We start from the raw sequence: 26,648 nt of genomic DNA, 5'->3' as shown, positions 1-26,648 counted from the left end.
GTGTTGCAGTCGGTGCATTGTGCCTCTGTCTGTTGGATAATGGACTTCCTCGTTTTTTTTATTCCATTTGGCCGTCTAATGAAACCTAATTAATTTTGTTGACATTTGTGGACCCCACGCTGATAGAAACGAGACGCCTTTTTCTCCTGGAGGTTTTTGAATGCTAATCAACGATATTAACCTAATTCTGTCCTGTACGCATTGCATGGCATTCTTCTTTGCTCATTAAAGGGAATTAGCATTCTCAACCAGCACGCTCCCATAGGTCTTTTGCTATCTGCTGTATGTATCCACAGTTATACTTTCTCGTGATATTTTAATAAAGTACCTCGTAGTATCTGAATGTGGATCACCTTTTCTGACTGTTCACCACTTTTCAAGTTTACGATCAGAGAGTATAGTAAGTAAAGTTTAATTGAAGATAGTGATTACATTTATTTTGTGTTTCTCTCTTTGTCGTGTTATTCTCCCTCAGGCATTCTACGTACCGCGGTGCCCGATCTGGACAGAGAGGCACAGGATCAGTATTTGGTGGTTCTGCAGGCTAAAGACATGGGCGGCCATCTTGGAGGTCTTTCTGGCACGACAACAGTTACTGTGCGTCTGACAGATGTCAATGATAACCCGCCTCATTTCACACAAAGTGAGTAACTTTTCATATCTACCTCGCACATGATGTCATTGCATGCCCCTTTCATAAATTTACTGTTGTAATTAAAATTTTCAATTTCTGAATTTATAATTTATGTCTCAGTACCACAATATCTTAAATAGCATTTAATGTCCTATTAAACACTCACTATTTCAGTTTTAATATTATTTATAGGGAAGAGTGGGGGCGATAATAGCAATTTTCACAAAAATGCCATTTTAAAAAGATAATGTTTTAGATGCACATTTCTTTATTGTCAGTGTTGTCGCTTATTTAACAAAAAATAGACATATAGTGCCATTTACACTAAAATACCTTATGTATAGATCTGATGTAGATTTTTATCCTCCCAAAACATTGCAAGGCATTTTGACAGTGCCTTTCACACATGAAGGCATTAGAAATAAAAATATATACGAAGACATAGGCTGCGTCTCAATCATATCCCTTATTCAGTAGTCAGGGCACTAATCTGGGAGTCTGGGCTGTCTCAATTAGGCCTGTCACAACGATTAAATAATCCTCTCATCGCGATTGTTTGACCTCATTGCAATAATTTCAGATCACCGCAATGATTGCATATCTCTCAAAAAAACACAATTGGGAGCTGCAGCGCCTGTATAAACGAGACCGTATCGGATGTCGCTCTTTAACTGACAGTGTGACCGAAACATTGCAAAGCCATTTAATACAGTGGAAAAAACAGCATTTAAAGTAATGCTGCAAAACTTTCATAAGCAGTATAAACTGCCAGGTAAAACATAATTCCAAACAGCAATTCCAAATTTAGGTTAATGATGCTATTCTTAAAGTCTATGATGTCCCCAGAGCACATATGTGAAGTTTAAGCTCAAAATACCATAAAGATAATTTATTATAGCATGTTAAAATTGCCACTTTGTAGGTGTGTGCAAAAATGTGCCGTTTTGGGTGTGTCCTTTAAAATGCAAATGAGCGGATGAATTGCAAACACTGATCACAATGATGGTGGTTTGTTGCAATTGAAACTCAATTGTGGTGTGAATTTTTTTCTCTCCCTCTCTCTCTCTTTTTATCTGCACTAAATGGCAGTGCTGTGGTTAGATAGTGCAGATTAAGGGGCTGTATTATTATAATTAGAGCTCCTTATGACATCATAAGGAGAGCCACATTTCCACAACCTATTTTTCATGTGCTTGTCGGGAATGGTTTACCAAAACTAAGTTACTGGGTTGATCTTTTTCACATTTTCTAGGTTGATAGAAGCACTGGGGACCCAATCATAGCACGGCCCCTTTAAGGATCTGTAAGGATTTTTTTTTTGCAGCCACCACTGACATGTGGTCCAGTACTACGATGACCTTAGTAGGATTGGCTATTATTTTTGGCTTGTTCTGGTATAGTCGGTTTATTTTGATTGCATTTTTTCCATTGCATTGATACCATTTAATGATTATTTTACTATATGTTGTATAAATATAATCACATCATGTCTAGCTGGTAGACATGTTGTGGTATGGTGCTGGGCGTGGCCATGTTTGAATGATATTTTGATCCCATTTCATATCTTTCTAAATGTCTCTCTGTTCTAAGTGGCAAAATATCCAGGAATGCATAAAAAATGTCTTGGCCCATTACTGCATATTATGATACAGGAGGGCTAGATTTATTGTAGGTTATGAGGACATCTTGCAAATGAGCCTTTATTATATCAAGTGCTCCCCACTGCCACACCCCCAACTGTTTAACTGCGCCTGCATGGGGGCCGTAACATCAAACGCAGCCTCCCTCCAGTTTGGCTCAGTTACATAAAGTACCAGCAGTTCATTAGCATGATCTAAACAGAGCCTGCGTTCTCTCCAAACAGCAGTTCTGCCCTTTATATTCTCACAATGCTTTTACCGGGATGAAATAAAATAAAACACACATGCGCAAATTATATCAAAGTCTCACCTAGGTAGACGTTCGAGTTCAACTTGAAGCCTATTTAGAATTCTCCCAGGAAATTCACCTCAGATATAAGCAAACAAATTACAAGCGTTTTGGGAGCTGTTTTGACCATCGCAATTACGCTTGAAGGATGTTGCAGGGAGCACGGAGGCTGATGTGTCCCTCGGTGCAATGCATGCAGACTCAGGTGCGAGGAGAGTCGAGCAGGTTTATGTGCTTTAAACAGCCATGGCTGGCGTGTTGTGCGGCGGATGGGAGCGGGGCTCACTGTGCCCGCGTGATGGATGGTTAGGTAGATTGTTTGACGGATGACTACATAGGTACTTCTGTTAAGATCAGTGTCTTTTTTATGTGCAGACGAGATGAGAAGCAACGATACGGGAAAGGTTTCATCATAAATATTACTAATTTATTTCCCCCCGAGTCTCCGGCAGTTCACAAGAAATGAGAAGGAGAGAATGAGAGCTGAAGAGATTAAAACGAGATGAGTGGAAACAACGGGACTGAGGACACAAAAAGCAGAGGTGGGGAAAGAAGGGATGGGGTTTAAGAATAGAGAGAGTAAATGATAATCACCGTAATTTGTCCTCGGACGTGTAAGAACACGTTGAACAAGTGACCGAGTGACAGAAAATGGACAGTTTAGGTCCCAGAATGGAATCGGTTTTATTTATGGGAGTGTGTTGTGTGGATCTGCCTGTGTGTGTACGTCAGTGTGTTTCAATGTATGTCTGTCTGCTTGTGTGTGTGTGTTTTGTGTTTGCGTGAAGCTAACACGAAACTGACTTAAACTGCAATTCATTGACTGGCTGCTAGAGACCGGCTACAAAAGGGTGCCAATTGGCCATCGTTTAAATGCCACTGCCTACCTGAGAATTGTTTCTGACCATGTCCATCCCTTTATGACCACCATGTACCCATCCTCTGATGGTTACTTCCAGCAGGATAATGCACCATGTCACAAAGCTTGAATCATTTCAAATTGGTTTCTTAAACATGATAATGAGTTCACTATACTAAAATGGCCCCCACAGTCACCAGTTCTCAACCTAATAGAGCATCTTTGGGATGTGGGGGAACAGGAGCTTCGTGCCCTGGATGTGCATCCCACAAATCTCCATCAACTGCAAGATGCTATCCTATCAATATGGGCCAACATTTCTAAAGAATGCTTTCAGCACCTTGTTGAATCAATGCTACGTAGAATTAAGGCAGTTCTGAAGGCGGAAGGGGGTCAAACACAGTATTACTATGGTGTTTCTAATAATCCTTTAGGTGAGTGTATTAAGCCTTAAAGTTCTATATAAAGGCGGGGTGCATGATCTCTGAAAGCCAATGTTGATATTTGAAATCACCTAAACAAACACGCCCCTACCCCAATAGAATCTGGACCTTCTTTTGATAGACCCGCCCCATACGTACGCAACCCAGGCAATGATGTCTGTTAGTAGACACGCCCCTTATTGCTGATTGGCTACAAGTGTGTTTTGGTACTCGGCACGAGCCCCTTTTCCAGAGTGTTTTTCAAAAATCATGCACCCCGCTTTTAAGGGCGTGGACACTTGAGTGACAGGTGAACTGCCGCTGCTGTCACTACCGTTGAGCTAAACTAGCAAGGTTATAGCAACCAGGCACCTCAGCTCCACCCACGTCCCGCCTCTTTGCCCATTTTCGGTTATATGTGAGTGATGTGCGCGTCACCAACTATTCATTTTAAACATGCTCTTCACAAACCTGCGGGTGACATCACAGACACTACGTCCATATTTTTTACAGTCTATGGTTTGTGTGTGTCTGTTTACCCGTGTGTGAAACTCCTTAGGTGTCTGCTCATGTCTATGTGTGTGTGTGTACCTCTGTGTTACTAATATATACTTTAGGGGCTAGTTTGTCTCCATTTGAAGTAAATCTGGTGCAGATTTAGTTTTTTTAACAAGCATTCATTTTTACGAACTATTAATTTAATGGCAAACATTTATTAAATGTGGTGCAACTAAAAGCAATAAAATGAGTGTACAATACAATCAATACAAAAGCAGAATTGAGTAAACAGAATTTTTAAAACAACATAAATGCACATTACGATTGCTATATTATTCTGTTACACACACGTTTGAATATATTGATCAAAACAGTAATTGGTTTTTGATGTTGTGCTGCTCAAATGTGAAAATGTGTTTATAGAAAACTGTCTACCCCCATAACCCTTGCATTTGATCTTTTCCTGTTCATCTGAAAACATGTTTCAAAGCATTTCTCTCTTCGTGCCACAAACGCATTTCAGTGAAGTGTACAATCGCAAGTCTGTCTCGATCTCAGCAGTCTCGGTGACCACCGACCGTCTATCTATGTATCTGCGTTTGCCTTGTTCCCCAGCTCGACTGTAATCGCCCAACTTGTAATTGGCGATGATCTGTCTCTGCATCTTTATATCTCTGTCTCGATCTCTCACCCGTGGATTTACACCCTCGCAGGCGGGCTCATGAGAGACTCGCAAGCACGCTTACAAGAGTACACATCAGCTTCTGTCTCATACCCGCATAAGCATTCGTGTCACATACGCATGTCCGACGGTTCATCAGGCTAAGGGTGGAGAGGACGTCTGGAGATAGAAAAACTCAAAGGTGATGGGTCTCTCATCAACACTGAGGGCTAATTTGCATTCTATGTATGTCCCTCTCGCCTTTTTTCATTGGTATCTCTTTGATACATGCACTTCCTCACCTCGCTGCCCTCAACTGGCCTTGTTTTTAAAGGCTCTGCGGTGGGCAGTTGCACACACGGGCAATAAAATACCAAGACGCCTCCTCGCTTTCATCAAAACACTTACTGTGTGCTTCCAGCGGACCATAAAGCCCATTTATTAACAATAGTAGTTCTCATCAAAGCAGAAAGCTCATTTAGCGTTCAAGCTATGTGTTATGGAATCATGCAGTGTCAAGTTCAACAGGCAATTAGGACTGATGCATGTTTGCTCTTGAAAAGTATAATGGCAATAAAACGCCACAGTTTGGGTGTAACTAGGATGCACCCTGCAAACTCATCTCAGCCTCGGCTGGAAGCCATTTTAGAGCAAGAGAAGCGGAAAAGAATTAGTTGCATGACGTCTTACCAATTTGTTTGATGTTGTCTGTGAAGACAAACATGCTTGTAAAACTGCAACTGTTTGTTTCCTTTATAAGCTGGTAGTCACATGGGCTGTGTTTATATTTGGGTGTTGCTCAATTAAAATCTAAGTACCTTCCCATAATTAATTTGGTTCTGTGTGGCCTCCCAATGGTTGCAAATCTCTCCATAAATTTGTATTGGTTGGTTTCGTCCAATCCCATAAGGTTAGACATCTATGTTCTGCCGCGTGTGACGAGATAAAGACGTGAAATGCGTGTCTGAATCCATAAAGATGCGTCCCGAGGGTGAGTTCTCAGAGCGTGAAGGAGGGAAGAAGACGAGGAAATATGGGGGGTGGTGTGTGAAATAGGGATGAGAGCAGTGCTAACAGCCTCTTCCCGGCTATGCGGTCCGCTGTAATCACGCAAGTCTGAGTCGCTCCCGTCTCACGCCGAGCAACGTGCACAAGATGTGTTTTTTGCAAGCCGTGCTCGTGGCTCCTTATCTGTGACGTGAGGCCTGGTCTTTATCCATTTCCTTGAGTCAGTTTTGCAGAAGTGCTCAGCCATGTGTTCTGATCGGATAATTTGTTGACTGATTCGGCTGATTGGGTTCGGTATGAATAAGGCAAGCGGGAAAGCGTTTTTGACTCTCGCGGGTTCTCCTCGGGGGGCTATGGATGGCATTGGGGCATGAAAACATCACTGATTGCTCCATTGTACCAATTAGAGCTGGGATCGGATTGGCCTTCGGTTCCACATGAGGCACTGGTAGCAGGGGGTTGAGCAGTCATTTGTGGTGATAATCGCATTTTTGAGCCCAGACGGGGATGTGTGCCACTGTACGGTATTTGTAGATACACCCTAAAAAGGGCAATAGAAGATGCCAGGTTAAAAGTCAAAGGTTTTTCAAAAGTGACTTAATGTGTTTGTATGTCAATAAAGAGAGAAGATTGGGAGTAGCTTTGCAAAGGCTCTTTGAGATTTAAATCTCAAAGTAATGGAAAATCACTGTTTTTGTAGCTCAGCTGGTGCTTAGCAACATCAAGGCCATGTTTTTTCTGCCTCCAAAATGCATATACTGTATGTAAATGTAATGCTTAAAAATACTTTCTTTTAGTTTTCACAAAAGGGCAAGTCACCAGGAAAAGCAGCTATTTTTGTACAAGGCAACAACAGGCTTTGTTTCAAGGGTCCTATTGTACATCAGGCAAGTTATGATACATTACAATACCAAACATGAACTGTATTGAATGTATTTGACAATTTATAGGAAAGCAGGAAACACTGTTATTAAGAGGCTGTGGCGCGGGTGTCTAACTCTCTGTCCCCATGATAAATGCGCCTTTTCTGCACTTAGCTACGTATCTTGAAATTATACGGCTTTTCAGAAAACTATATCACAAAAATGCTGCAGCCTTGGTCCTCAAAATCTGTTTGCTGGTGTGTTTTGGGAGTGCTGTAAGTATTGTAATGTTTTATTCTATTCTATTATTATACATTATATCATAGTTTTAGGTTATCTTTCAATGTATAAACGTAAATTCCCACATTGTCCCACACAAACTTCCTAGGCTACTTTTGGTTTGTTGGGTGGTGGCCTAGTTGGTAGAGCATTTGTTTGATTTCCATACATACATACTGTACATACATACTGATAATAAAACGTATAGACCGTTTCAGCAGTAACAACATAAACAAGCGACTGTCGCGGTCCGCACGTAACTTCCGGTAAACTCTGCTAAGAATAAATAACAACACAGTTCTTTAAACGTAGTTTATTTATATAACAAGCAAAAAAAACAACACATATATTACTTAGGAAACCAAAATATTTGTTATTTTCGACGAGGCATTCGTTCAAGAGATCAGTTTAGTAACTAGTCAGACCATTTAAAAAACCAAACCGGAAGTAAGGTTCGGATCCAGACGTGTATCACGTGCGTCTGATGAAACCGTCTATAGCTTTAATGTATTGTAAGTCTCTTTGGATAAAAGCCTCTGAATCTATACTGTACATGTAAATAATAGGCTTTATTCCCAGTTGCACTACTTCCTGAACTTCAGCCAGCTCCTTGTTTCCTGTCTTTCATTATTGGACAAACTGATTAATCCAGGTGTGTCTGATTATTGTTGTTGTGACTACTGAGGTCAGGCACACCTGGATAAATCAGTTTGTCCAATAATGGCAGACATGAAACAAGGAGCTGGCTGAAGTTCAGGAAGTAGTACTGGGCATTAAGCCTATTGTCAATGTAAATATAATCAGGTTAGTAGGAGAGAGGGGAGCACAACATAACACTTTTTGGTTTTGGCTTAATCATTAAATAATATTTGAGTTTGATTAATTATATTTTTACACAAGCAACACACAATGCTAAAATGAACATTTGAAGTTTGTTTCTAGTACTTACCATTCTTGGACAATTACACCAAACGTGACAGAAGTGCAAACGTTACAACTTACCCCATAGGTGGGGTTAATTGTAACAGGCAGGGGGTTCGTTGTAACACTTGCTAAAAATTAAGTTTGCAGGCAAATATTTCAATACTATTTTGTCTATATACTTGAAGTGGATATTGTTTATATATCTGTCTATAATAGACAGGTATTCACACTGTATTCTTTCATCCAGCCCTTTTCTAACAATAGTTCAATTATAAATGGATACAAATGATTAAATACTGTATGTGAGAAAAAGCGGCCCAATTATGACAAAAAAAAAAAAAATTATATGTGACCCAGTCTGTAATAACAATACTACAGTTTAAAATCAAATTCTGATATAATGAGCATCAAAATCTGATTTTAACCATTTGTTTCATTATGATTTCAATCTTTGACGTGACCTTATTCAATCAATATTAAAGATATGAACAAAAATACATTTGACACACTATTTTTGATAAGACAGGCACATTTATTTTGTTGGCAGCCAGCAATCATTCGTGTGTAGCTTATTTAAAACAACGGCAAGAATAACGCTAACGTTAGCGGTTTTCATACCATAAGTGCTGAGGGGTTAGTTGTAACACAGCGTTACAATTAACCCCGCTGGGTCAAAATATTTTCAAGCCCACCAAAAAAGTTACAGAGCTGCAGACATATTTCAAAACGATGCTGTCTTATGCAACAAGACACTGAGTAATATGACAACGCATTGGATTTGGTATCTTACACACCCAACTTTGAAAACAAAAAAAACATGTGATGAAAAAATTGACTTACATGCCACCAAAACACTCGTTCATCAATAACTCTCTGGAAAAACATTATATATTTCCAATAATTTGCGGGAGATCGTCTTTTGGCAGTGTGAAAAAAATACCGGAAAACAAAAAGCTCAACCTTGTGCAACAATGTAAACAGTCCGTGTTACAACTTACCCCGTGTTAGTTTTTGCCCCGTGCACCCCTATATAGTATACCTAACTGGGCTATATTTTTGCCAAAATACTATTATGTTTTTATTATCTTTTTTCAAAATGTAATTTGCATATTTATTATTCCCTAATTATGCATAATTACATAATTGGTTTCATTTGCTTTTAGCATTGTTTTTCGTTAAGAGAAGTGTTGTTCCTGATAATAGAGTACCTGAGGAAGTTCCCGATTCTCTTGCAGAAATGGTAACAAAATTCAATTCTTTTCACGCTATATTTCTGGGCAGGTGGACAGTGATATGATCTGTAGGGGAAACTTTGTTAGACGACTGTTGGTCCTGTTTGAGGAATTACCCAGAGCCGAATGTCAGCGATGGAATCAATCAGCCGGTTGGCCGTTGTTCAGCGAGAACGGAGTGAGGGAAAATGGTCAACGATTTTGCTTTTCTTGTCATCAACCCTGGCAATGTGCCTTCACGCAGAATAATAGGACTTGGGGCCATTCTTTTTGTATGGAGGCAGAGAACGTAAGAGATTGGGGGGAGTACAAGGAAAGTGATTTCCATGCTAATGGGAATGTTCCTGGCAGGGCTTTCTGTCTAGGCCTATGTCTGTATGATGAATGCAGCCGTCGGACGCCAGCTCAACGGGGTTTAGCACCAAACTACGAACCCACAACTTTCTGGCTCACGTAAGACGTGGAAAAATGTGAAGTGCACACTGGTATGGAACTGAAAGAATCCTCTTAGAATTCCTTTGAAGTTTTTGAGATATAGTCTGTACACTCTTAGACAAGAAGGTGCAAAGGTTGGGTAGTACCTAAAAGGTGTATATTGGTACCTCCAAGGTATATCTGTACCAACATTTTTAATTCAGTGGCAACTTTTTAATCTTTTTAATGAGAATGTACTTTGATTTGATTTATAAGTTAAGGGCACAATATTTAGGATTTTTGCTTTAAAATATTCAAAAACAACTAGAAAAGTGTTATATATTTTTACAAGTGTGCTTGCATTATTCCAAATGTTTTAAACAATGTTTGAACCTCAGTTTTAAAAAGCATTCGTCTTGTTCATAGGGTTGTTTGTCAATGGTATCATGTCCAGATTATCTTCGGTTTTTGCTTTTGCTGCCATAGAAACCATATGAGTGTTTGACTGTACGTTGCACTGCACAGCTGCAGACCAATCAGCCTATGACATCAAAGTATTGTGCAAGCAGATAGTTTGATGTCATACGCAGATTTATTTGAGGAGTGCCAGTAGTTTGCATGCAGAAATATATGGAAGTATAGCATGCTGCATTGTTTGGCTAATATCATGGCTTACATTATAGTTTAATTGTTATAAATCTTTATTTTATTATGACATATCAACATTGAAGGTAAAGACTACAACCCCCAATCATTACGCGCTCTATAAAGCATCTATAACACACACTGTTTCTGCATAGGCTATCTGATGTTAATCTGGATTAACAATAGAGTAGTATTGCATCCTTCATATCTCCGAAGAGTCTTTAGTTTATCAGATTTATAAAAGACAGATTAGCTTGACCTATTCTTTCCGATAACGTATAAAAAATTCGGAAGAGTGAGTTACTAGCTGCGGAAGGAGCGAGTCACGAGTCAACACTTTATACAATACAACAATTTTCAATGAGAGCCAGCGGTGAGCTCCATTGGGCAGTGACGCGGCCCGTCAGGTAAGGCGTGAGCGTCGAGGAGTGTTGAAATCAGCTCAACTTTATGGTAATGAGCTATGACGCGGTTCAACGGCAACCAATCGGAAGGCGGAAACGTTCTGCTGCAACCAATCGGAAGGCAGAAACCTTCGCTTGAGAAGATTCCAGAGAATGTATTCGAGCGTCAGAGCGTCCACTACACCTTTTCTATAGCGTTATTAGTAGGACAGCCAGAGCTTTTATTGACACTCTCGCTGGTGGCGGTGTGAAAGCACAGTTAGCGTCCTAGGTTCTCGCTCTCCCGCTGATTGACATGTAGGCGTGGTTTTATGGGGGCAGTGCCCATAAAAAGAAGTGATACTTCAAAGGGCGCACTCACACTATCCAAACCAAACCGCGCTCGGGCGCGTTTGACCCCCAAAGCCTGGTTTGATTGACTAGTGTGATCGCTCTGATCCGTGCCCGGGCGCAGATTGATTAATCGCGCCGCGGCCGGGTTGCAGAGGTGGGCCGGAGCGCGGTTCACTTGGGCTCAGCCGCGGAAGGCTGTGGTGTGAGCGCGATTCAAAAGGTGAAGACGTCAGTTGCGCGCCCACTCACCTTCATCTGCTTCCGTAAAAACCTTTTGATGCGCGCAGCGGGGTTACGGGAATGTCCGAGCGGCACACTTGACAGATCAACTAAGCAATATGATGACATGTGAGAGGGCTGTCTGTAATCGCGCACCACATGACTCCGAATAAAAAAAACACAGACTTAACATTACGGTGGGTTCCAGTGTTAAGAGAGCGCTTTACTTCCTGCTTTTTCAAAACAATCGCATCTAATGACGAAAGCGCGCCCGGACTCGGATCGATAAGAAGTACAGTGTGAGTGCGTGCACCTGGGGGAGTAGGGAGGGGTGACAATCGCGCTGGGGCATGGTTTGGTTTGGATAATGTGGGTGCGCCCTAACTTACCCCTAAAACGTCAGCTGGACCCGCATTCGAAAAAAAAAATTCAGAAACTAGTATGAACCCTGGCGAAGTGCATTCAGCACAGAAATACTCTGTAACATGTCCAACTGCTTTTCTGACACTTTGCATTTGTTTAGCATGAGGAAACTAACTCTTAAACAGTGACAATAAGTCAGAACACACTGAAAATTTTTTTTATTCAATTTACTAAATTTTGTTTTAATGTAAGTGATCGCAATCAATTTATTTAAGCTACATTTAAACAAAAAAAAATTGAAAACAAAACAAAAAATAAAACTTTTGTTTAAATGTAGCTTAAATAAACTGATTGCAACGACTTAGCACCCCAAATCCCCCCCTCCGGTAACAGAGCCCCAATTTTACTTTTCACGATTTTACATTTTATTTGGTGTGGTCGTTGTTGTTGTTGTTTAGCGACCTCTATCAGCGAAAATTACATATTGTGCCTTTAACCGTGCATGGTTGTGAGTAATTGGATAGTAAAGTATTTGAAGAAGCTGCTCAGGGCAAGGTCTGTTTTAGATTACAGGCATGCTGAATCACAGGACCGATTTAGATTTAGCACCCTGTGTTTGAGGGCATGGTTGATGGAGGTCAACGTACTGTATAGTGCTTCAGTTACAGTGGTAAGTACTGTAATATTGCCTCTCTGTGGCAGCACACAGAGAACATCAGTTTAACCTGAGCATATACACGCTGCCTCGACTGCATCGGTTGACCTGAAGTGTCCTGGGAGAGCAACAGCCTGACTATTATACCAGGAGGCGAGGACACAATCACAGTCACTGTTATTAAAGTAGAATTACAGAGGAAGGGGTTTTATATTAAAGTCATTTTGAGCTGAAGGTGTGGATGTGTTTTGATTACCTCACAGCCCCTAGTGCTCTTTGTGAGGAGAAATGGAGTGGGAGATCTCTGGAGGTTTTAACACCCTGAAGGAAGCACACAACATTGGTTTCACCACCTGTATCTCCCCGAAGACACTGTGTGAGTCTGACATAAACACAATATCTGTCCCTCTTCTCATTTTCAGCTTGCCTTTTTCTCCCATTCTTTTTCTCAGTCGATATCTGTTGCCAATTTCAGTCTGTTTTCCCTTTAACTTCATCTTTTTGTTCTTGTGACAAACTCTGGAGAAAGATTTGGGATGGACAACACACTTGAACTGCGATGGTTGACAAATAGTAATAAACATGATAACCACATCTTGTGGTTAACAAGAAACCATTGAACTTGTTTTAACCTAAACCCTAGTTGCCCTTCTCAAGGTTATGTAAATATTTGTTTCACAGTCGTACTCTGTGATTTTGATCCCTATTCGGATCAAACGGCCTTATTTGTATTTACACAACCTCTGTAAAATTACCCAGTGTGTTTCGACTCACTCCGGGCTCCTCTGAGAAATCTAATCTCGTCCGGAATGAGGTAGGCCTATGTGATTGTGCGGTTTATTAATTTTTCACAACACTTCTCCTCATTTATTTTGACCTTCGCCGAACACCGCAAGTGAAGCTTGTTACTCTGCTTCACCATCATTATGGATTTAGACCTCGTGTCAGTTTTCTGAGTAAAATAACAGTCGGTGGTTTGAGCACTGCCGGTATCCTATTAGATATTTAAAAGCAGGCGCTTTTATTCCAAGTGACTTATGGTAGATTTAAGGTGTATATTTTATTATGTGCATTCTCTGGGAATCAAACACATGACCTTTGCACTGCTCGCAAAATGCTCTACCAATTAAGCTACAGGAACTTATCAGAAGCGAATTGGTGTCAAATATGATGTTAATTAATTCCATCCATAAATAAGTGCAAACAATTTTATACATAAGTTACATACATTAGGCTTGTTATGCACACATTGAGATTACATGACCTTCTGAAACGCCTTTTGGACAGACCCACCTTAGTTGAAAATAAACAATTCCCATCCAAATCAGTGCATGAATCACAGCCATACCTTATACAGGGTTCCATATTATTCCCTGTGTAGTGTAGGATAATATCATACAAATTCTAGACTTTTTAAGCACATGTGCTAAACTGTTTGCTTTAAATGCTTATGTCTTCTGTATGCGAATGTTGATTCATACCAAAATGCTTTTTTGCATAGTTGTGTTTGACACATGAAAACGTCTTGAGTTACGTATGTAACTGTTGTTCCCTGAGAAGGGAACGAGACGCTGCGTCTCACTTGCCATACTTCCTGCGTCCCTGTAACACCGTCTTTGGCAGTATTTCACAGAGCGCTATACTTCCTGGCTCCCGCGTCACCCTGTCTTTGTCGTTAAGCCTCACCATTGGTTGAATTTGATATATACATTCAGACACACTTACCCCTGGAGGCGTCCCCAAAGTGTCAGTGCAGTGACGCAGCGCGAGTTCTCTCGAAAGGGAACTGTAACAATGTGTCTTAAAAGGTAACACGATGTAACCTTGCTCTCACTTGAAATGTGTCCCCACATTAAGTCCTTGAATTTGAGGGTGTTGGACCTGGAAAGTCATTGAAAGGTCCTTGAATTTGAAGTTAACTAAGGTGTGGGAACCCTGCTTATAATAGTATTGGACTGGGTTGTTTCAACTCATTGTTGGGTCAAACATTAACATTTTCTAGGTTAATTTGAACCAACAATTGGATTTGTACATATTTTACCCAGGGTTGAAATGACTCATCATCTTTAAAGAGCACCTATTGTCCGATTTATGTTTTTACATTTCCTTTGGTGTGTAAGTGTGTATTAGTACGTTAGCGATATGCAAAAGGTACATACCCCAAAATAATGATGACATGAGTTATCCTCTCCAACATAAATCTCTGTTCCTTGGACTACAACAAACGCACAAAATGTATGCAACAGTTTTCTTCCTGGGATTGGTCATGTAGACAAGACTATCTTCTATTAGCATTGCATTGTGATCGAATTTTTCAAACATGGTGAGGAGCATCACATTTCCGGATGATGTCAGAGGTATTCAGGACAATCACAACATACAGATTAGCTGGCCAATCAGGGACACTGCGCTTTTTAAACCAATGAGTTTTGTACAAAATCTGTGAGTTTCAGGAAGAGGAATTTTTTTTTTTAAAACCATAAACCACGTGAACACTTTGTATTATGGCAAATACACAAAATAACGTTGTTTTCTTAGCAATGCCATTTAACAGTGTACATTTTAGGATACGTTTACAAGACAACATTGTAGTAACCCTTAGGAAAATGTTTTTTTTTTGTGGTAAAAGTGTATTAAGTGTGGTAAAAATGTTTTTTTGTTTGTTTTGGTGTATTGATTACTAACAGACAATGTTTTTTTAAACTATGGTTGTCAAAACAATAGTTATTTTGTGGTAACAATGGTTTTTATTACAGTAACCATGTTTTACTGTAGTAAAACCATGGTGAATTTTTGTAAGGCCAAAAACATGAAAATTTTATAAAGATCTCACATACTGCACGACAACTTTTTTTTCTACAGAGAGATAAATATAAACATAGAAGCAGTGAAAGAAGGAAACGATTTAGATTTATTACTACAAGTGACCCTGGAATATACACCGAAATGTTGTAAACTTTATTGGAGAAGCAGTAATAAGCTCAGTATCATGAGCAGCACACACAGTCCCGGAGTCCGCCTTTGCCTTTTTGGTCATATTCACGCATATAGACTGAATTAAAATATGCGTCTGACGCTACAGATTCACATTTGCATAGTTTACACAGAGATAACAAACTTGCACTTTGATATCTGTCATCATTTTCAGGACCCAAAACACCATTATCTTGTAAACAAACAGCCAAACCACATAAAAATTCTCATTTATTGAAAGGACCCTTAGTTTCACTGCATATACCATTGTAGCATCTGATAACAAATACCACCACAGTTCTCTGTTAATAACTGAGGGGCTCGGATGCAAAAGTCGCTAAACAAATGAGATAATAATATTAACCGAAAGGCTCTCGGCACATAATTTATCAAATGTATAATGTATAAAATTCCAGCCTTAGGCTATTCAGAAATACAGATTTGTTGGCAGATTCCATTGAGATTCTGATAAAAAAGTGCTTAGTACAAGAAAATTACTTAGGGCTTTTTTAAACCTGGTCACGTCATGTGTTTTCTCTGATCAGATAGCTATCTGATTTGTTAAAACAAACCATTAACATTTTGCCAAATAAATGCGTCTTCCACTCCCGCGCAAAATGCAATACACTATTCATTACCCCGCCTTAAAAAACTTAAGACTAGGGCTGGCCGCAAAAAATACGTTGGCGCAAAAAATAGGTTGACGCAAAATATGCGCGTCGATTCATCAGACCCAAAAAGGCGGCGCCGTAGAGTAGTAGCAACGCGGGTGGCTTCAGTCTAGTGTGAGCAGTGCATGCGGCTGCGCGGCGCGTGTTTTTTTCAGCGCCCATGTTAACAAGCATGCACCCCGCCACATGAGCAGCGCGAGCTCTGTAGCAACAGTGCTGCAATCGTTTCTGCGTCGGTTCTGCTGCGCTGCTCACGCTCAATTACATGTAAAGTGAAAGTGCTTTGTTTATGGTTTAAATGCTCGTGGATTGACGCGAAAAAGCGTCATTTTACCATAAAATCATGAATGTGATGCCAAGTGTGTTTTAAACATTCATGACTTTGAGCAATTTAACAGAAACCAATGAAATATGTCACTGTTGCCAAAAAACTGCGCTTTCATTCACTCCCTGTCCAGCAGTAAATGAGTCCTAATCTATCTTAACAAACTTAAGAGAAAGAGATTTAATAATATATGTGCTTCTTAAGTCTATAATTGTGTTTATATCTGTCATTAAATGGACTATAACAGCACGAAAACAATGTGGATTAAACAAATCAAGTTATAAAAATTACACTGACCATCAAAAGGCACATTGAAGAGGTTTTGCTCATAAATGCATGTAAAATAAAATTTGAATTTGAGATTTTTATACTGTTACTAAACTGCACAGTATGCACTGCAAACGCTTTATTGAATGCTACCTCTGACTAAGAATGCATTATTTTGCACTTGTATAGTCTTTTTTATTTTTAAATTTTAAGAGCAATAAACATATATTGAAATGTTTACATTCAGATATGTAATCGAAGTCGAATCGGACTGATAAAATGAATCGTTAGATTAATCGATGCATCGAAAAAATAATCGCTAGATTAATCGTTTAAAAAATAATCGTTTATCCCAGCCCTACTTAAGACGATGTTTTTGCAACAAAAGGCAGCACTTACTCTATGTTTATTGTATGTTAGGCAGGGGACACATGTCTACATGCTCGGCATAAGCTGGAGCGCGCACTACAGAGCAGTAGGAGAGTGACGGCGCGGTGATTTAAAATGAAAAGCGTTCACAAAACGCTCTCTCAAAGTTTTATTTCTTTGTTTAAAATCATTCGAATTTGTCATTGGACTCTTTTATTGGTTCTAGGCAGCTTTTACCTGCTGTCATCGCTCCATCAAGCAATGCGCGTGTCGTCTTTGTTTGTTTGCATCTTTGCCGGCTAACCCCCAGGTGATGTGCTTAAGTTTGGGAGGAGTTATGTGGTTTCATCAACCAGATTTATTTACACTTGTCCAGTTTTGTCTAAAATGCGTCCCAGACCACCTCCTGAAGTGGTTTGAGCGATCGGATTTAAATCCTTCACAAAAACGTTTCGGACGTTTTTGGGGCATAAACACCAAACGCGAGTTTAACGATTTGCGCGAGTAGATTACATACAAAGTCAATGCAAAGATGCGACCAGATGCATCATTAGCATCGCCCCGCGCGAGGACGCGATATGGGCGGCGCGATTGCCGCGAAAACACGCACTATTCTTCTTATTAATATTGAACTTGAGCAAAAAATTTGCATAACACGAAGTTAAATCCTGTGAGTAATCTAGAGTGAGAAACACGATGCCCCGCATTTGGTGTGTTCGTTGCATCATAGGGTTTTGCATCTGATCTCTTCAGTTTTAACTTATAATATTTTTACTCTCTAAGCCCAGTATAGTTTGTTTGTTTACGTGTTCGCGAACGTACGCACACATTCGAACGCACAGCCTTGCAAAGCATAGTTTATTTGACTCGTACACGTACACAGACGTTCGACATCAACGCATTGCAACAAAATGCAACGCATTTCCTGGCCTACATGCTACATTTTCCAGTAGCTGCATGCTTAAAAAGTGTGTGTGCACACATACTGTACGTGGGGCCTCACATATGCGTAAAAAGTGAACTATACTTCTCGGTTAACTCTTATGGAAAACCTGTCCTGGCTTAAACTGTGCTTTTGACCAAAACATTATTAGCATGAGGAGATGTATTATTGTCTGTGATTTATAAGGAAAATGGCATCGACAGAGGCGTCATATTTTGTTTATCTTGTTGAGATGCTGTTTCTGTGTTTTCTCTCTCTCTCTCTCTCTTGCCTGTAATGCATAGGCTGTTTAATGCACATTGTAAAAAGTAAAAATGTGCAGTTTAGTGGATTTTTCTACCCTTTAAAATTACGCTTGTCGCCTATGTAACCAACCAATAAATCTCGTCATTTAGATGCACCACATAAAAGGTTACCCTGACAAAAACACCCAGTAAAAACAATTGTGTTTTAGGGTTATAGAAAGCAAAGACTGTAAGCTTGACTTTTATCCTGTGGCTGTAGAACCCGCCAGTGTTAATTAAAGCTGATGTAGACCAGTCTGATGCATGCTGGGAAGATGGAGGTTTCATGCCAAGTCATTGTAAATTAGTGCCGATTTTACACCCTGGCGGAAATGGCAGAAATTATGGTGATGCAAGTTACAGCAAAGCAGTTGGATAATTGGAATAATTCCAATAATTGTCTTCTCTAATTAAGCTTCACATTCTTAAATAGATGTAATTAAAATAGTAGTGGATAATATTAGCCTCTTTATATTCCTTTTCATTTTCTCTCGCTTCTTAATTTTGCTCTGTTTATAATTATTCCAAAGTTCACGGCTTTCTGCATTAAATGACAGCGTAATCATTGCTCACAGACACGCCCAATTTCTCCATCAACAGCCCATATGGAGACTGACATGCATGCACACGATCCTTGTCCCCTGGCCTTAGCTTTTCCTTGTTTAATTCACCCCATCTGATGTCTTCTTCTTCCTTGAGCATTCGCACCCCCTGCATTTCAGTTCTTTCATCTGTATAACTGCCCATCTCCCACGTACTCTATATTTCCCGCTTTGAGTCCTCATTTATGATTTCATAATCTCTCCCTCTCTTTCTAGCTTTCACCAGTTAGGCTTTTGATGTATTCATATATAGTTACTAAACTCCTAGGCTGAATCCATGCTGTGCTGAATCCATCCGTTTGGCAAGAGCGAGCGGTGTTAACCCCCCTTCAATCCCATGATGCCATGCATGCATTCACATGATGTGAGCTGCGTCAGTACAGCATTAAAGCTCACAGCGGGTGCTAGATGCAAATATTGTGTTAAAACCCCTGTATAATCATATCATCTCAGTGGGTCTTTATTGATCGCATTGCTGTTTTGGTGAAATGGGCTTTATGTGCCCTTTTCTTGCTGTAGGTCTCATCCTTCCTTTATAAAAATGTAGTGTGATGAGAAATGTTATGCTTATTCAAACTGCCCCCTCAGCTTTGTGAGCCAAGTGAATTTTGAATACAACTTTAGAATTTAATCTTTGATACTCGTATTGAATGATTTTCCGCCCTGTTTGATTCTATATACAGTACAGTAAATATGAATGCTTTTTTATTTTTAATGTTTTTGTTTGTTGCAACACAGATCATAGTCTAAATCAAGTTTTTTTTTAAACTATGGATCACGACACAGTGGGGAAAGGCAAGTTATGCAAATACTGTTGCGGTGAATGACCAATTAATGACTTTTTCTAATGATTAATGATTTCTTACCATTATGTATTTTGTTATTGCAATAAAACTTGTTTTTTAATTCATATAATGACAAGGAACTAAAATTACTTTAAACTAAAACTGAACAAATATGTAACCCAATATTTCCATTTGAAAGTGTTTTGGTAGGTCTACAGATAGATTGTACCTGTCTAAGTGGGTCCTTAAAATTAATACTAAATAATAATCCAAAAGTTTTTGAAGCTGCAGTTTTGTAGGAATAAAAAGTGTAAAAATACCACCCTTTTTATGTCTAAACTTGGTAGATTCGAATGAGTTGCATCTTTTCCAGATCATTTGGTTTGGACTTTTCAGTAGATGATTATCTTTATCATCTAGCCACATTCATGCTGCTCCAAACATGGCTACTTTCCCATCCAGCACGAAAGTAGTTGCTATCAAAGCACAAAGCTGTCTTTTATTACAATGAAAATAAGTGGTGCAATTCAAAATTTAGGTGGCTTTTACCATGGATCTCCATGCACACCTAAACCCAGCAATCAATAGTCGTCATTTCACCACCTAGGTAACTATAGACTAATCGCAAAGATTAATCGCAATTAATCGCATACAAAATAAAAGTTTGTGTTGTGTATTGTGTGTAATTATTATTTATATATAAATACACACGCACACACACACACACACACACACACACACACACACACACACACACACACACACACACACACACACACACACACACACACACACACACACACACACACACAATCTATAAATTTAAGAAAAAGTTTATTTTTTTATATTTTTTTATTTATTTATACATAATATAAAAAATATCAAAATTAAATATATAAATTTAAATGTTTCTTAAATACATGCATGCATGTGTATTTATATATGCAAAATAATTACACACAGTGCACACACATATATAATGCCAAAAAGCTTTTATTTTGTGTGCAATTAATCGCGATTAATCTTTGACAGCCCTACTTTGGACCCAATATAATCCTGCTATGAGAAACCCACTTCTTAACAAAAAAAACTTGAATTTGGTTACATGCGTTTTTTGCCAAAATAACTTGTGAGAGGTATGATATTACATATTCATGTAAACAAAGTCAACAGTGATAACAAGGTGTTTGCTTTCATATATTGATTTATTATATTTCTTTTTTTTTTAGCTATGGTTAGATCTGTTACATTTTTACTGACAGACCAAATTTTGCCTTGTTTTAGACATCTGGGCTGTGTTTGGCAAGTATTGGATGTATTTTAAATGCTAAATTGCTTGCAAGGAAACTACCACAGTTATGCTAGATATACTCCAATTTTTACAGAGGGTAAACCTTCCGATCTCTCTGAAGAAGCCAATACAGACGTGACTTAATCTGCAATTCATCTACTTTTTTGTGTATATAGCAACTTTTTCTCTTCATGACCACTTTGAGGGGAGTGAATTTTTTTACAACTCATCCATTTAAATTATAATTTGTGACGCAATGCTAAGATGGAGACGTCAAGCCCCGCCAACTATTGGCTTTTGGGTGATGTCACGGACACTACATCCATATTATTTACAGTCTATGGTTTTTACGCATACGCCGGGGACCGCGTAAACTGCACATGACTCATATGTCATCATCAGAAAAGTACACACACACTGTACGTCCACCACCAGATTTTTGTATGAATGTATAGAAGAATGTAATATGTAGCCCATGAGATGCATTGCATAGCAATGTGCATGCGTCGAACGAATGTGTACACGTACCAGTCAAATAAACTATACTTTGCAAGGCTGTGCGTTTGATCGTGCATGTACACATAAAGAAAATGTCTATAGACGGTTTCAGCAGTAACAACGTAAACAAGCAGCTTTCGTGGTCCACACGTAACTTCCGGTAAACAGCAAAGTACTTAAAATGTAGTTTATTTATACAACAAGCAAAATAAACAACACATAGATTACCTAGGAAATCAAAACATTTATTATTTTCAAGTGTTCAAGTTCAGTTTAGTTTAGCAACTAGTCAGACCATTAAACAGCTGAAACCGGAAGTAAAGTTCGGACCAGTATCGCGTCACCGCACGTGCGTCCGATGAAACCGTCTATACCTGGGGTTTTAGGTGCATGACACACCTACATGTACTGTTTCATGTCTTATAATATTCTGTAGTCCTTTGCCTCTTTTCTCATTTATCGCCCTCATTTTACATCCAACGCGTGAGCACAGTATTGGCGTACCTCTGTAAAAGATGCAGTTATATTCACGCAATTTTCAACCGGTGCTTGAGCTTTAGCCAGCTAGACACTTTTATAATGAGTCCTAACTCACAGTTCTCTTTTCTACAGCCACATAAAGCCTCATCCGTAGATAACACGGTGGAGCTGCTTCCATTTTCGCTCTCTTTTTGTCTCAGGACCGGGCTCTCTTTTTGCATTTCAATTCAGCTTGGTTTGTAATTGCTACATTTTTGAATCAAGCTGTTTTTCCCTCATTTGCAAACAATGTGGTCCCTTCTATCCATTCATCCATCGAGATTCTTTGTAGTACATAAGTGTGTTTCTTTTCATAATTCATCTCTTGCTTGCCCACATGCAGTCGTCCGCTCTCTGTTTCTCTCTCTCTCTCGCTCACTTATCTCGCTCTGTGGACCTGAGGTAATTTTCCCCTATGTTATTTACTGAGCTGAACCAGTGTTCACGCACAGCTAATGAACTCCATCTGCCCATCATTGAAAAGCACTAAACACTCACCTCTTAATCTCCCATTGGGCGCTGACTCATGTCGGCCAATCCCTGCTCCTTTCCCCAAACCCCAGCCCGTTCAGAGTGCATTTTAACAATTTGAATGAAAGACACAAGCAGTCTATCTCATCACAGAGGTGAGGCCCGAGAGTAAAGGTGCTTCTTTGAAGTAGCACGGCAGAAGCCCTCGATTGTCCTTTTCAAATGTAATTACAGTGACCCAGTGGGGAACCCTATATCTCTAAGTCACAGGACATTGATCTTGGCCTTTCTAGCCGTATGATTGGCTGAATAAAAATGATCATCGGGTGGCCTCGACTTTTCTGTATATGAGGTGATGGGTAGCAGTCATTTTGTTGAATATGCTTTTAATTGAGTTTTTTCAATCTTAGCCATGGCAAACGATGAATGATTTGTGAGCTGTGTAAGTGAGAATAGCTTGTAAGCATTATGCACATTCGTTTTTGACTGTGTGTGTTCTGAATGTCAGCGTATTCACCGGGTGTCTTGTCTTATATCGGAGTGCATGACCTTGAGTGTGTTTGCGTTCATGTTGGGCCAAATCCTTAAATCCGAATGCAAACAGCTCACCTCGATTTCCCTTCAAGCAGGCTGTATCGCAGACGACATTTTCTTCGAGGAAGTGCATCCATTTGCTTGACAGAAGTGATGGAGTGTTTTAATGTCCAGGCTATGACACAGTGGCTGCTCACTTCGAGTCACCTCACACACCTGTGGTTCTGGAGACTCTCATCCCATCAGCCGCCTCTCTCTCATCAAAGAGCAGCAGGCCATCGACTACATGCCAGTCTGCACAATTCAAAGCCAGCAAAACCGATGCTGAGGGTGTGATTTGAATGTCAGATGCTCATAAATCCCTGCAAATTGTGTGTGGTTTGTTGACACGTGGGAGACCGAGGCGAGCTTTGACTTTCATCTCATGCTGTTGTTTTTTGTGTCACGGATACAAGGTGTCTAATGGAGATGTAATGCATAATGTCTCAGGTTGTGGCTTGTGGAACAAACATTGAATGTAGATGTCCTGATGGAGGAAGATATGATTTGTGACTGATTAGATGAGATCTTAGAGTGTCATTGTTAACGCCTTGCTTTTTCTATATAAAAGCCATCATCTCTAATAAGCTGCGTCTTTCTTCTGGAGCTGATGTGTTTGGGTACGCTTCTGCTTCTAGATCAAAATGTAAACAAACAACAAAAGAGCATGAATGGTGCAGTCTGATGAGAGCTGAACTTAATTGTGTTCAATGGGAGAGTTGCATTCTGCACTGCAACAACAACGAATCCAAGAAGCAACAAAGGTTTTAGATTGAAACCCCTCATTAATCCATGAATGAGTATTTGCCCTAACTTCAGGTTGCTCTAGGGTAGAGCTGTAACTACCATAGAATCAAAAGGGAACAAAATATAGGTACTGAAAAAATGAGTATGGTCCTCACCTTTATTAGCTACGTCTATTCTTGCTTGATCATCCTTTTATTAAATGTACCTAATTTATAATAAGTAATCAGTATTTCACAAGTTCACATTCACATCACCCTGTAGCCCAAGGCAGCTTGCCCACTAAAGCTAAGTAGGGTTGAGCTGGTCAGTACTTGGATGGGAGACCTCCTGGGAAAACCAGGTTGCTGCTGGTAGAGGTGTTACTGAGACCAGCAGGGGGTGCTCACCCTGTGGTCTGTGTGGGTCCTAACATCCCAGTATAGTGATGGGGACACTATGCTGTCAAAAAGCACGTCCTTCGGATGAGACGTTAAACTGAGGTTCTGACTCTCTGTGGTTGTTAAAAATCCCAGGATGTCTTTTGACCAAACTTGCCCATTGGCCTTCCCCATATATACTAATTGGCTATGTTACTCTGTCTCCTCTCCACTAATAAGCTGGTGTGTGGTGGGCGTTCTGGTGTAATATGGCTGCCGTCGCATCATCCAGGTGGATGCCGCACATTGGTGGTGGTTGAGAAGATTCCCCCATCTATATGTAAAGTGCTTTGAGTGCTGCAGAAAAGCGTAATATAAATGTAATTAATTATTATAATTATGTAATCAAATATGAAATAAAGCATATTTGGCGTGCTATACGAGGTGAGGGCTCCGAACCCAGAGGACTCTCCCCTCCTTAGCTTGGATAGAGTGGGAGGCAGTGGGGTGGGAGGATGAATGCTGCAAAAAGGGACAGAGGTGAGGGACGGCTATATCAACGTTAACTCATTTCAATTTGTACGTATTTTACGAGGTGGCTAATTTGTAGTAATTTGTACGACCACATTCGTACATTTTTTAACGATTTGCCTTTGCGACGTTGGGGTTAGGGGTGGGGTTTCCTCATTGTTTTTGTTTTAAAGGCAGGGTGCATGATCTCTGAAAGCCAATTTTGAAATCACCTAAACAAACCCCAATAGAATCTGGAGCTACATTTAATAGACCAGTCCCACACATACGCAACCCAGGCACCGATATCAGTTAGTAGACACGCCCCTTACTGCTGATTGGCTACAAGTGTGTTTTGGTAGTCGGGACTCCCTTTTCCAAATAGTTTTTTTAAAAATCACGCACCCGTCTTCATACGAAAATTCATACGAATAAGCCAACTCGTAAAATATGTACGAATTCTCATGAGATCAGGCTGGCTGGATTAGAGGACCATGCTTCTTCTGAAATTAGTTAAATAAACATAATTAATTTATTTTTTTATTATTAAATTAAATAACAACTTAAGTCAGCAAAAAACAGAAGTTGCAATTGGCCTTTTTTCACTATCGTTTCTTTATATCTAAGTAAAATATCCTCTGAAGTGAGGAAAAACGCAGGCGGACTTAATTCTATTAATTGGGAACTAATTGGATTGTTGGAAGTTGGGCGTTGCTTGCAAAACACGATGATAAACTGCAGCGAATCCCCAATAGAGGTCCGGATGTCAGATGGGCCATTCTGTTTACGCCACCACACTGGCAGGCAAGGACAGCCAGGAGCAAATATCAAATGAATGGTGCCAGCAGGAGTTTCATGGCAACGGAGTTCACTGCGCACTTTACTTCAAAAGATATAGATATGTACATCCAAAACTTAATAGATGAAACATAACAGATCCCTACAATGCCTTTAAACATATATCAGCCCAGTTATTTTCCACATTTTAAACTCTTTCATGTCATTTCAGGGTTACCAATTAAAGGGGGGACATATTATGAAAATCTGTCTTTTTTCATGTTTAAGTGCTATAATTGGGTCCCCAGTGCATGAATCAACCTAGAAAATGTGAAAAAGAAAACCCAATAACTTAGTTGTGGTGAACCATTCTCTGCAAGCATGTGAAAAAATAAACTCCCCTTGTGATGTCAGAAGGGGATAATACCGCCCCTTAATCTGCACCGTCCAGCCATGACACTGCCATTTAGTGCAGAGATCAACTCATTTACATTTTAAAGGACACACCCAAAAACAACAAATTTTTGCTCACACCCACAAAGTGGCAATTTTAACATGCTTAAATAAATTATCTATGTGACAACAAAGATTTATTTGACATTTAAAAAGAGTCTTGTGAAATGTCCCCTTTAAACATAAAACCCTCTTAAAATGGTAAGGTTTGTAAGGTATAATTTTTTTTTGGTTTTAAGCTATTACAATTATTGTTCAACAACTATCGATACCAATGCTACAGCACTCAAGCGCCCACAATTGCCTCCCAAAGGGGCGGAGTTTAGGCTGCTTGAAGACAACGTCAGGAGCTCTATACTGCGCTACAAAGGCTAAGTGCAGTAACTATGCAAACACTGAAACTGAGAAAATGCCCTTAGTTTTTTACAACAGCCAGTCAAACATGTTACTGCAATTTTGGCACACACGTTTCTCTGAAATGCGACAAAATTGAACCAGGAGACTTTGTCACAAGATACAACAGATCTCACAAAGCCCATTTCAGCCCTTAACTCAATTTTGACCAAATGCGTAGTTACTGCGCTTTTGCTTTGTAGGGCAGTACAGCTCTAGCCTGGTCCAACCAGACTCTCGTACATTCATTTCATTTGTACAGAGAGTCTGGCCACGCTCCATTGGAAAGCGTTACTTCCATTAAGGAGGGTCCGTTGTTGAAGTTTAAAACTATTGGATCTGCCCAGAGTCACTCAGGATCTGCCAAAGCCAATCGCTAACGTGTGGTCGTGACGTATATCATGCACCGAAACCGTCCGGAAACAACAAGTCAGAATAATCAGACAAACAAAACTTAGCAAACCTGGTTCTTGCTCCGGCTTTAACTTCTGTATATTCA

The 26,648-nt window shown here is 39.8% G+C and overlaps 1 protein-coding gene across 2 annotated transcripts in view; it reads left to right on the top strand.

Annotated features, from left to right (window-relative positions):
* The window catches only part of cdh24b (cadherin 24, type 2b), a 192,877-nt gene that overhangs the window by 124,531 nt on the left and 41,698 nt on the right, over nt 1-26,648 (top strand). For both annotated transcript variants that reach the window (XM_065267495.2, XM_065267504.1), the window contains exon 6: nt 476-643. In XM_065267495.2, the coding sequence (XP_065123567.1) occupies nt 476-643 (168 nt within the window). The remainder of the gene's footprint in view (nt 1-475; nt 644-26,648) is intronic.

The sequence above is a fragment of the Paramisgurnus dabryanus genome, chromosome 6 (assembly GCF_030506205.2).
Source record: "Paramisgurnus dabryanus chromosome 6, PD_genome_1.1, whole genome shotgun sequence".
NCBI lineage: Eukaryota > Metazoa > Chordata > Actinopteri > Cypriniformes > Cobitidae > Paramisgurnus > Paramisgurnus dabryanus.
This window is presented reverse-complemented; position numbering and strand designations above follow the sequence as displayed.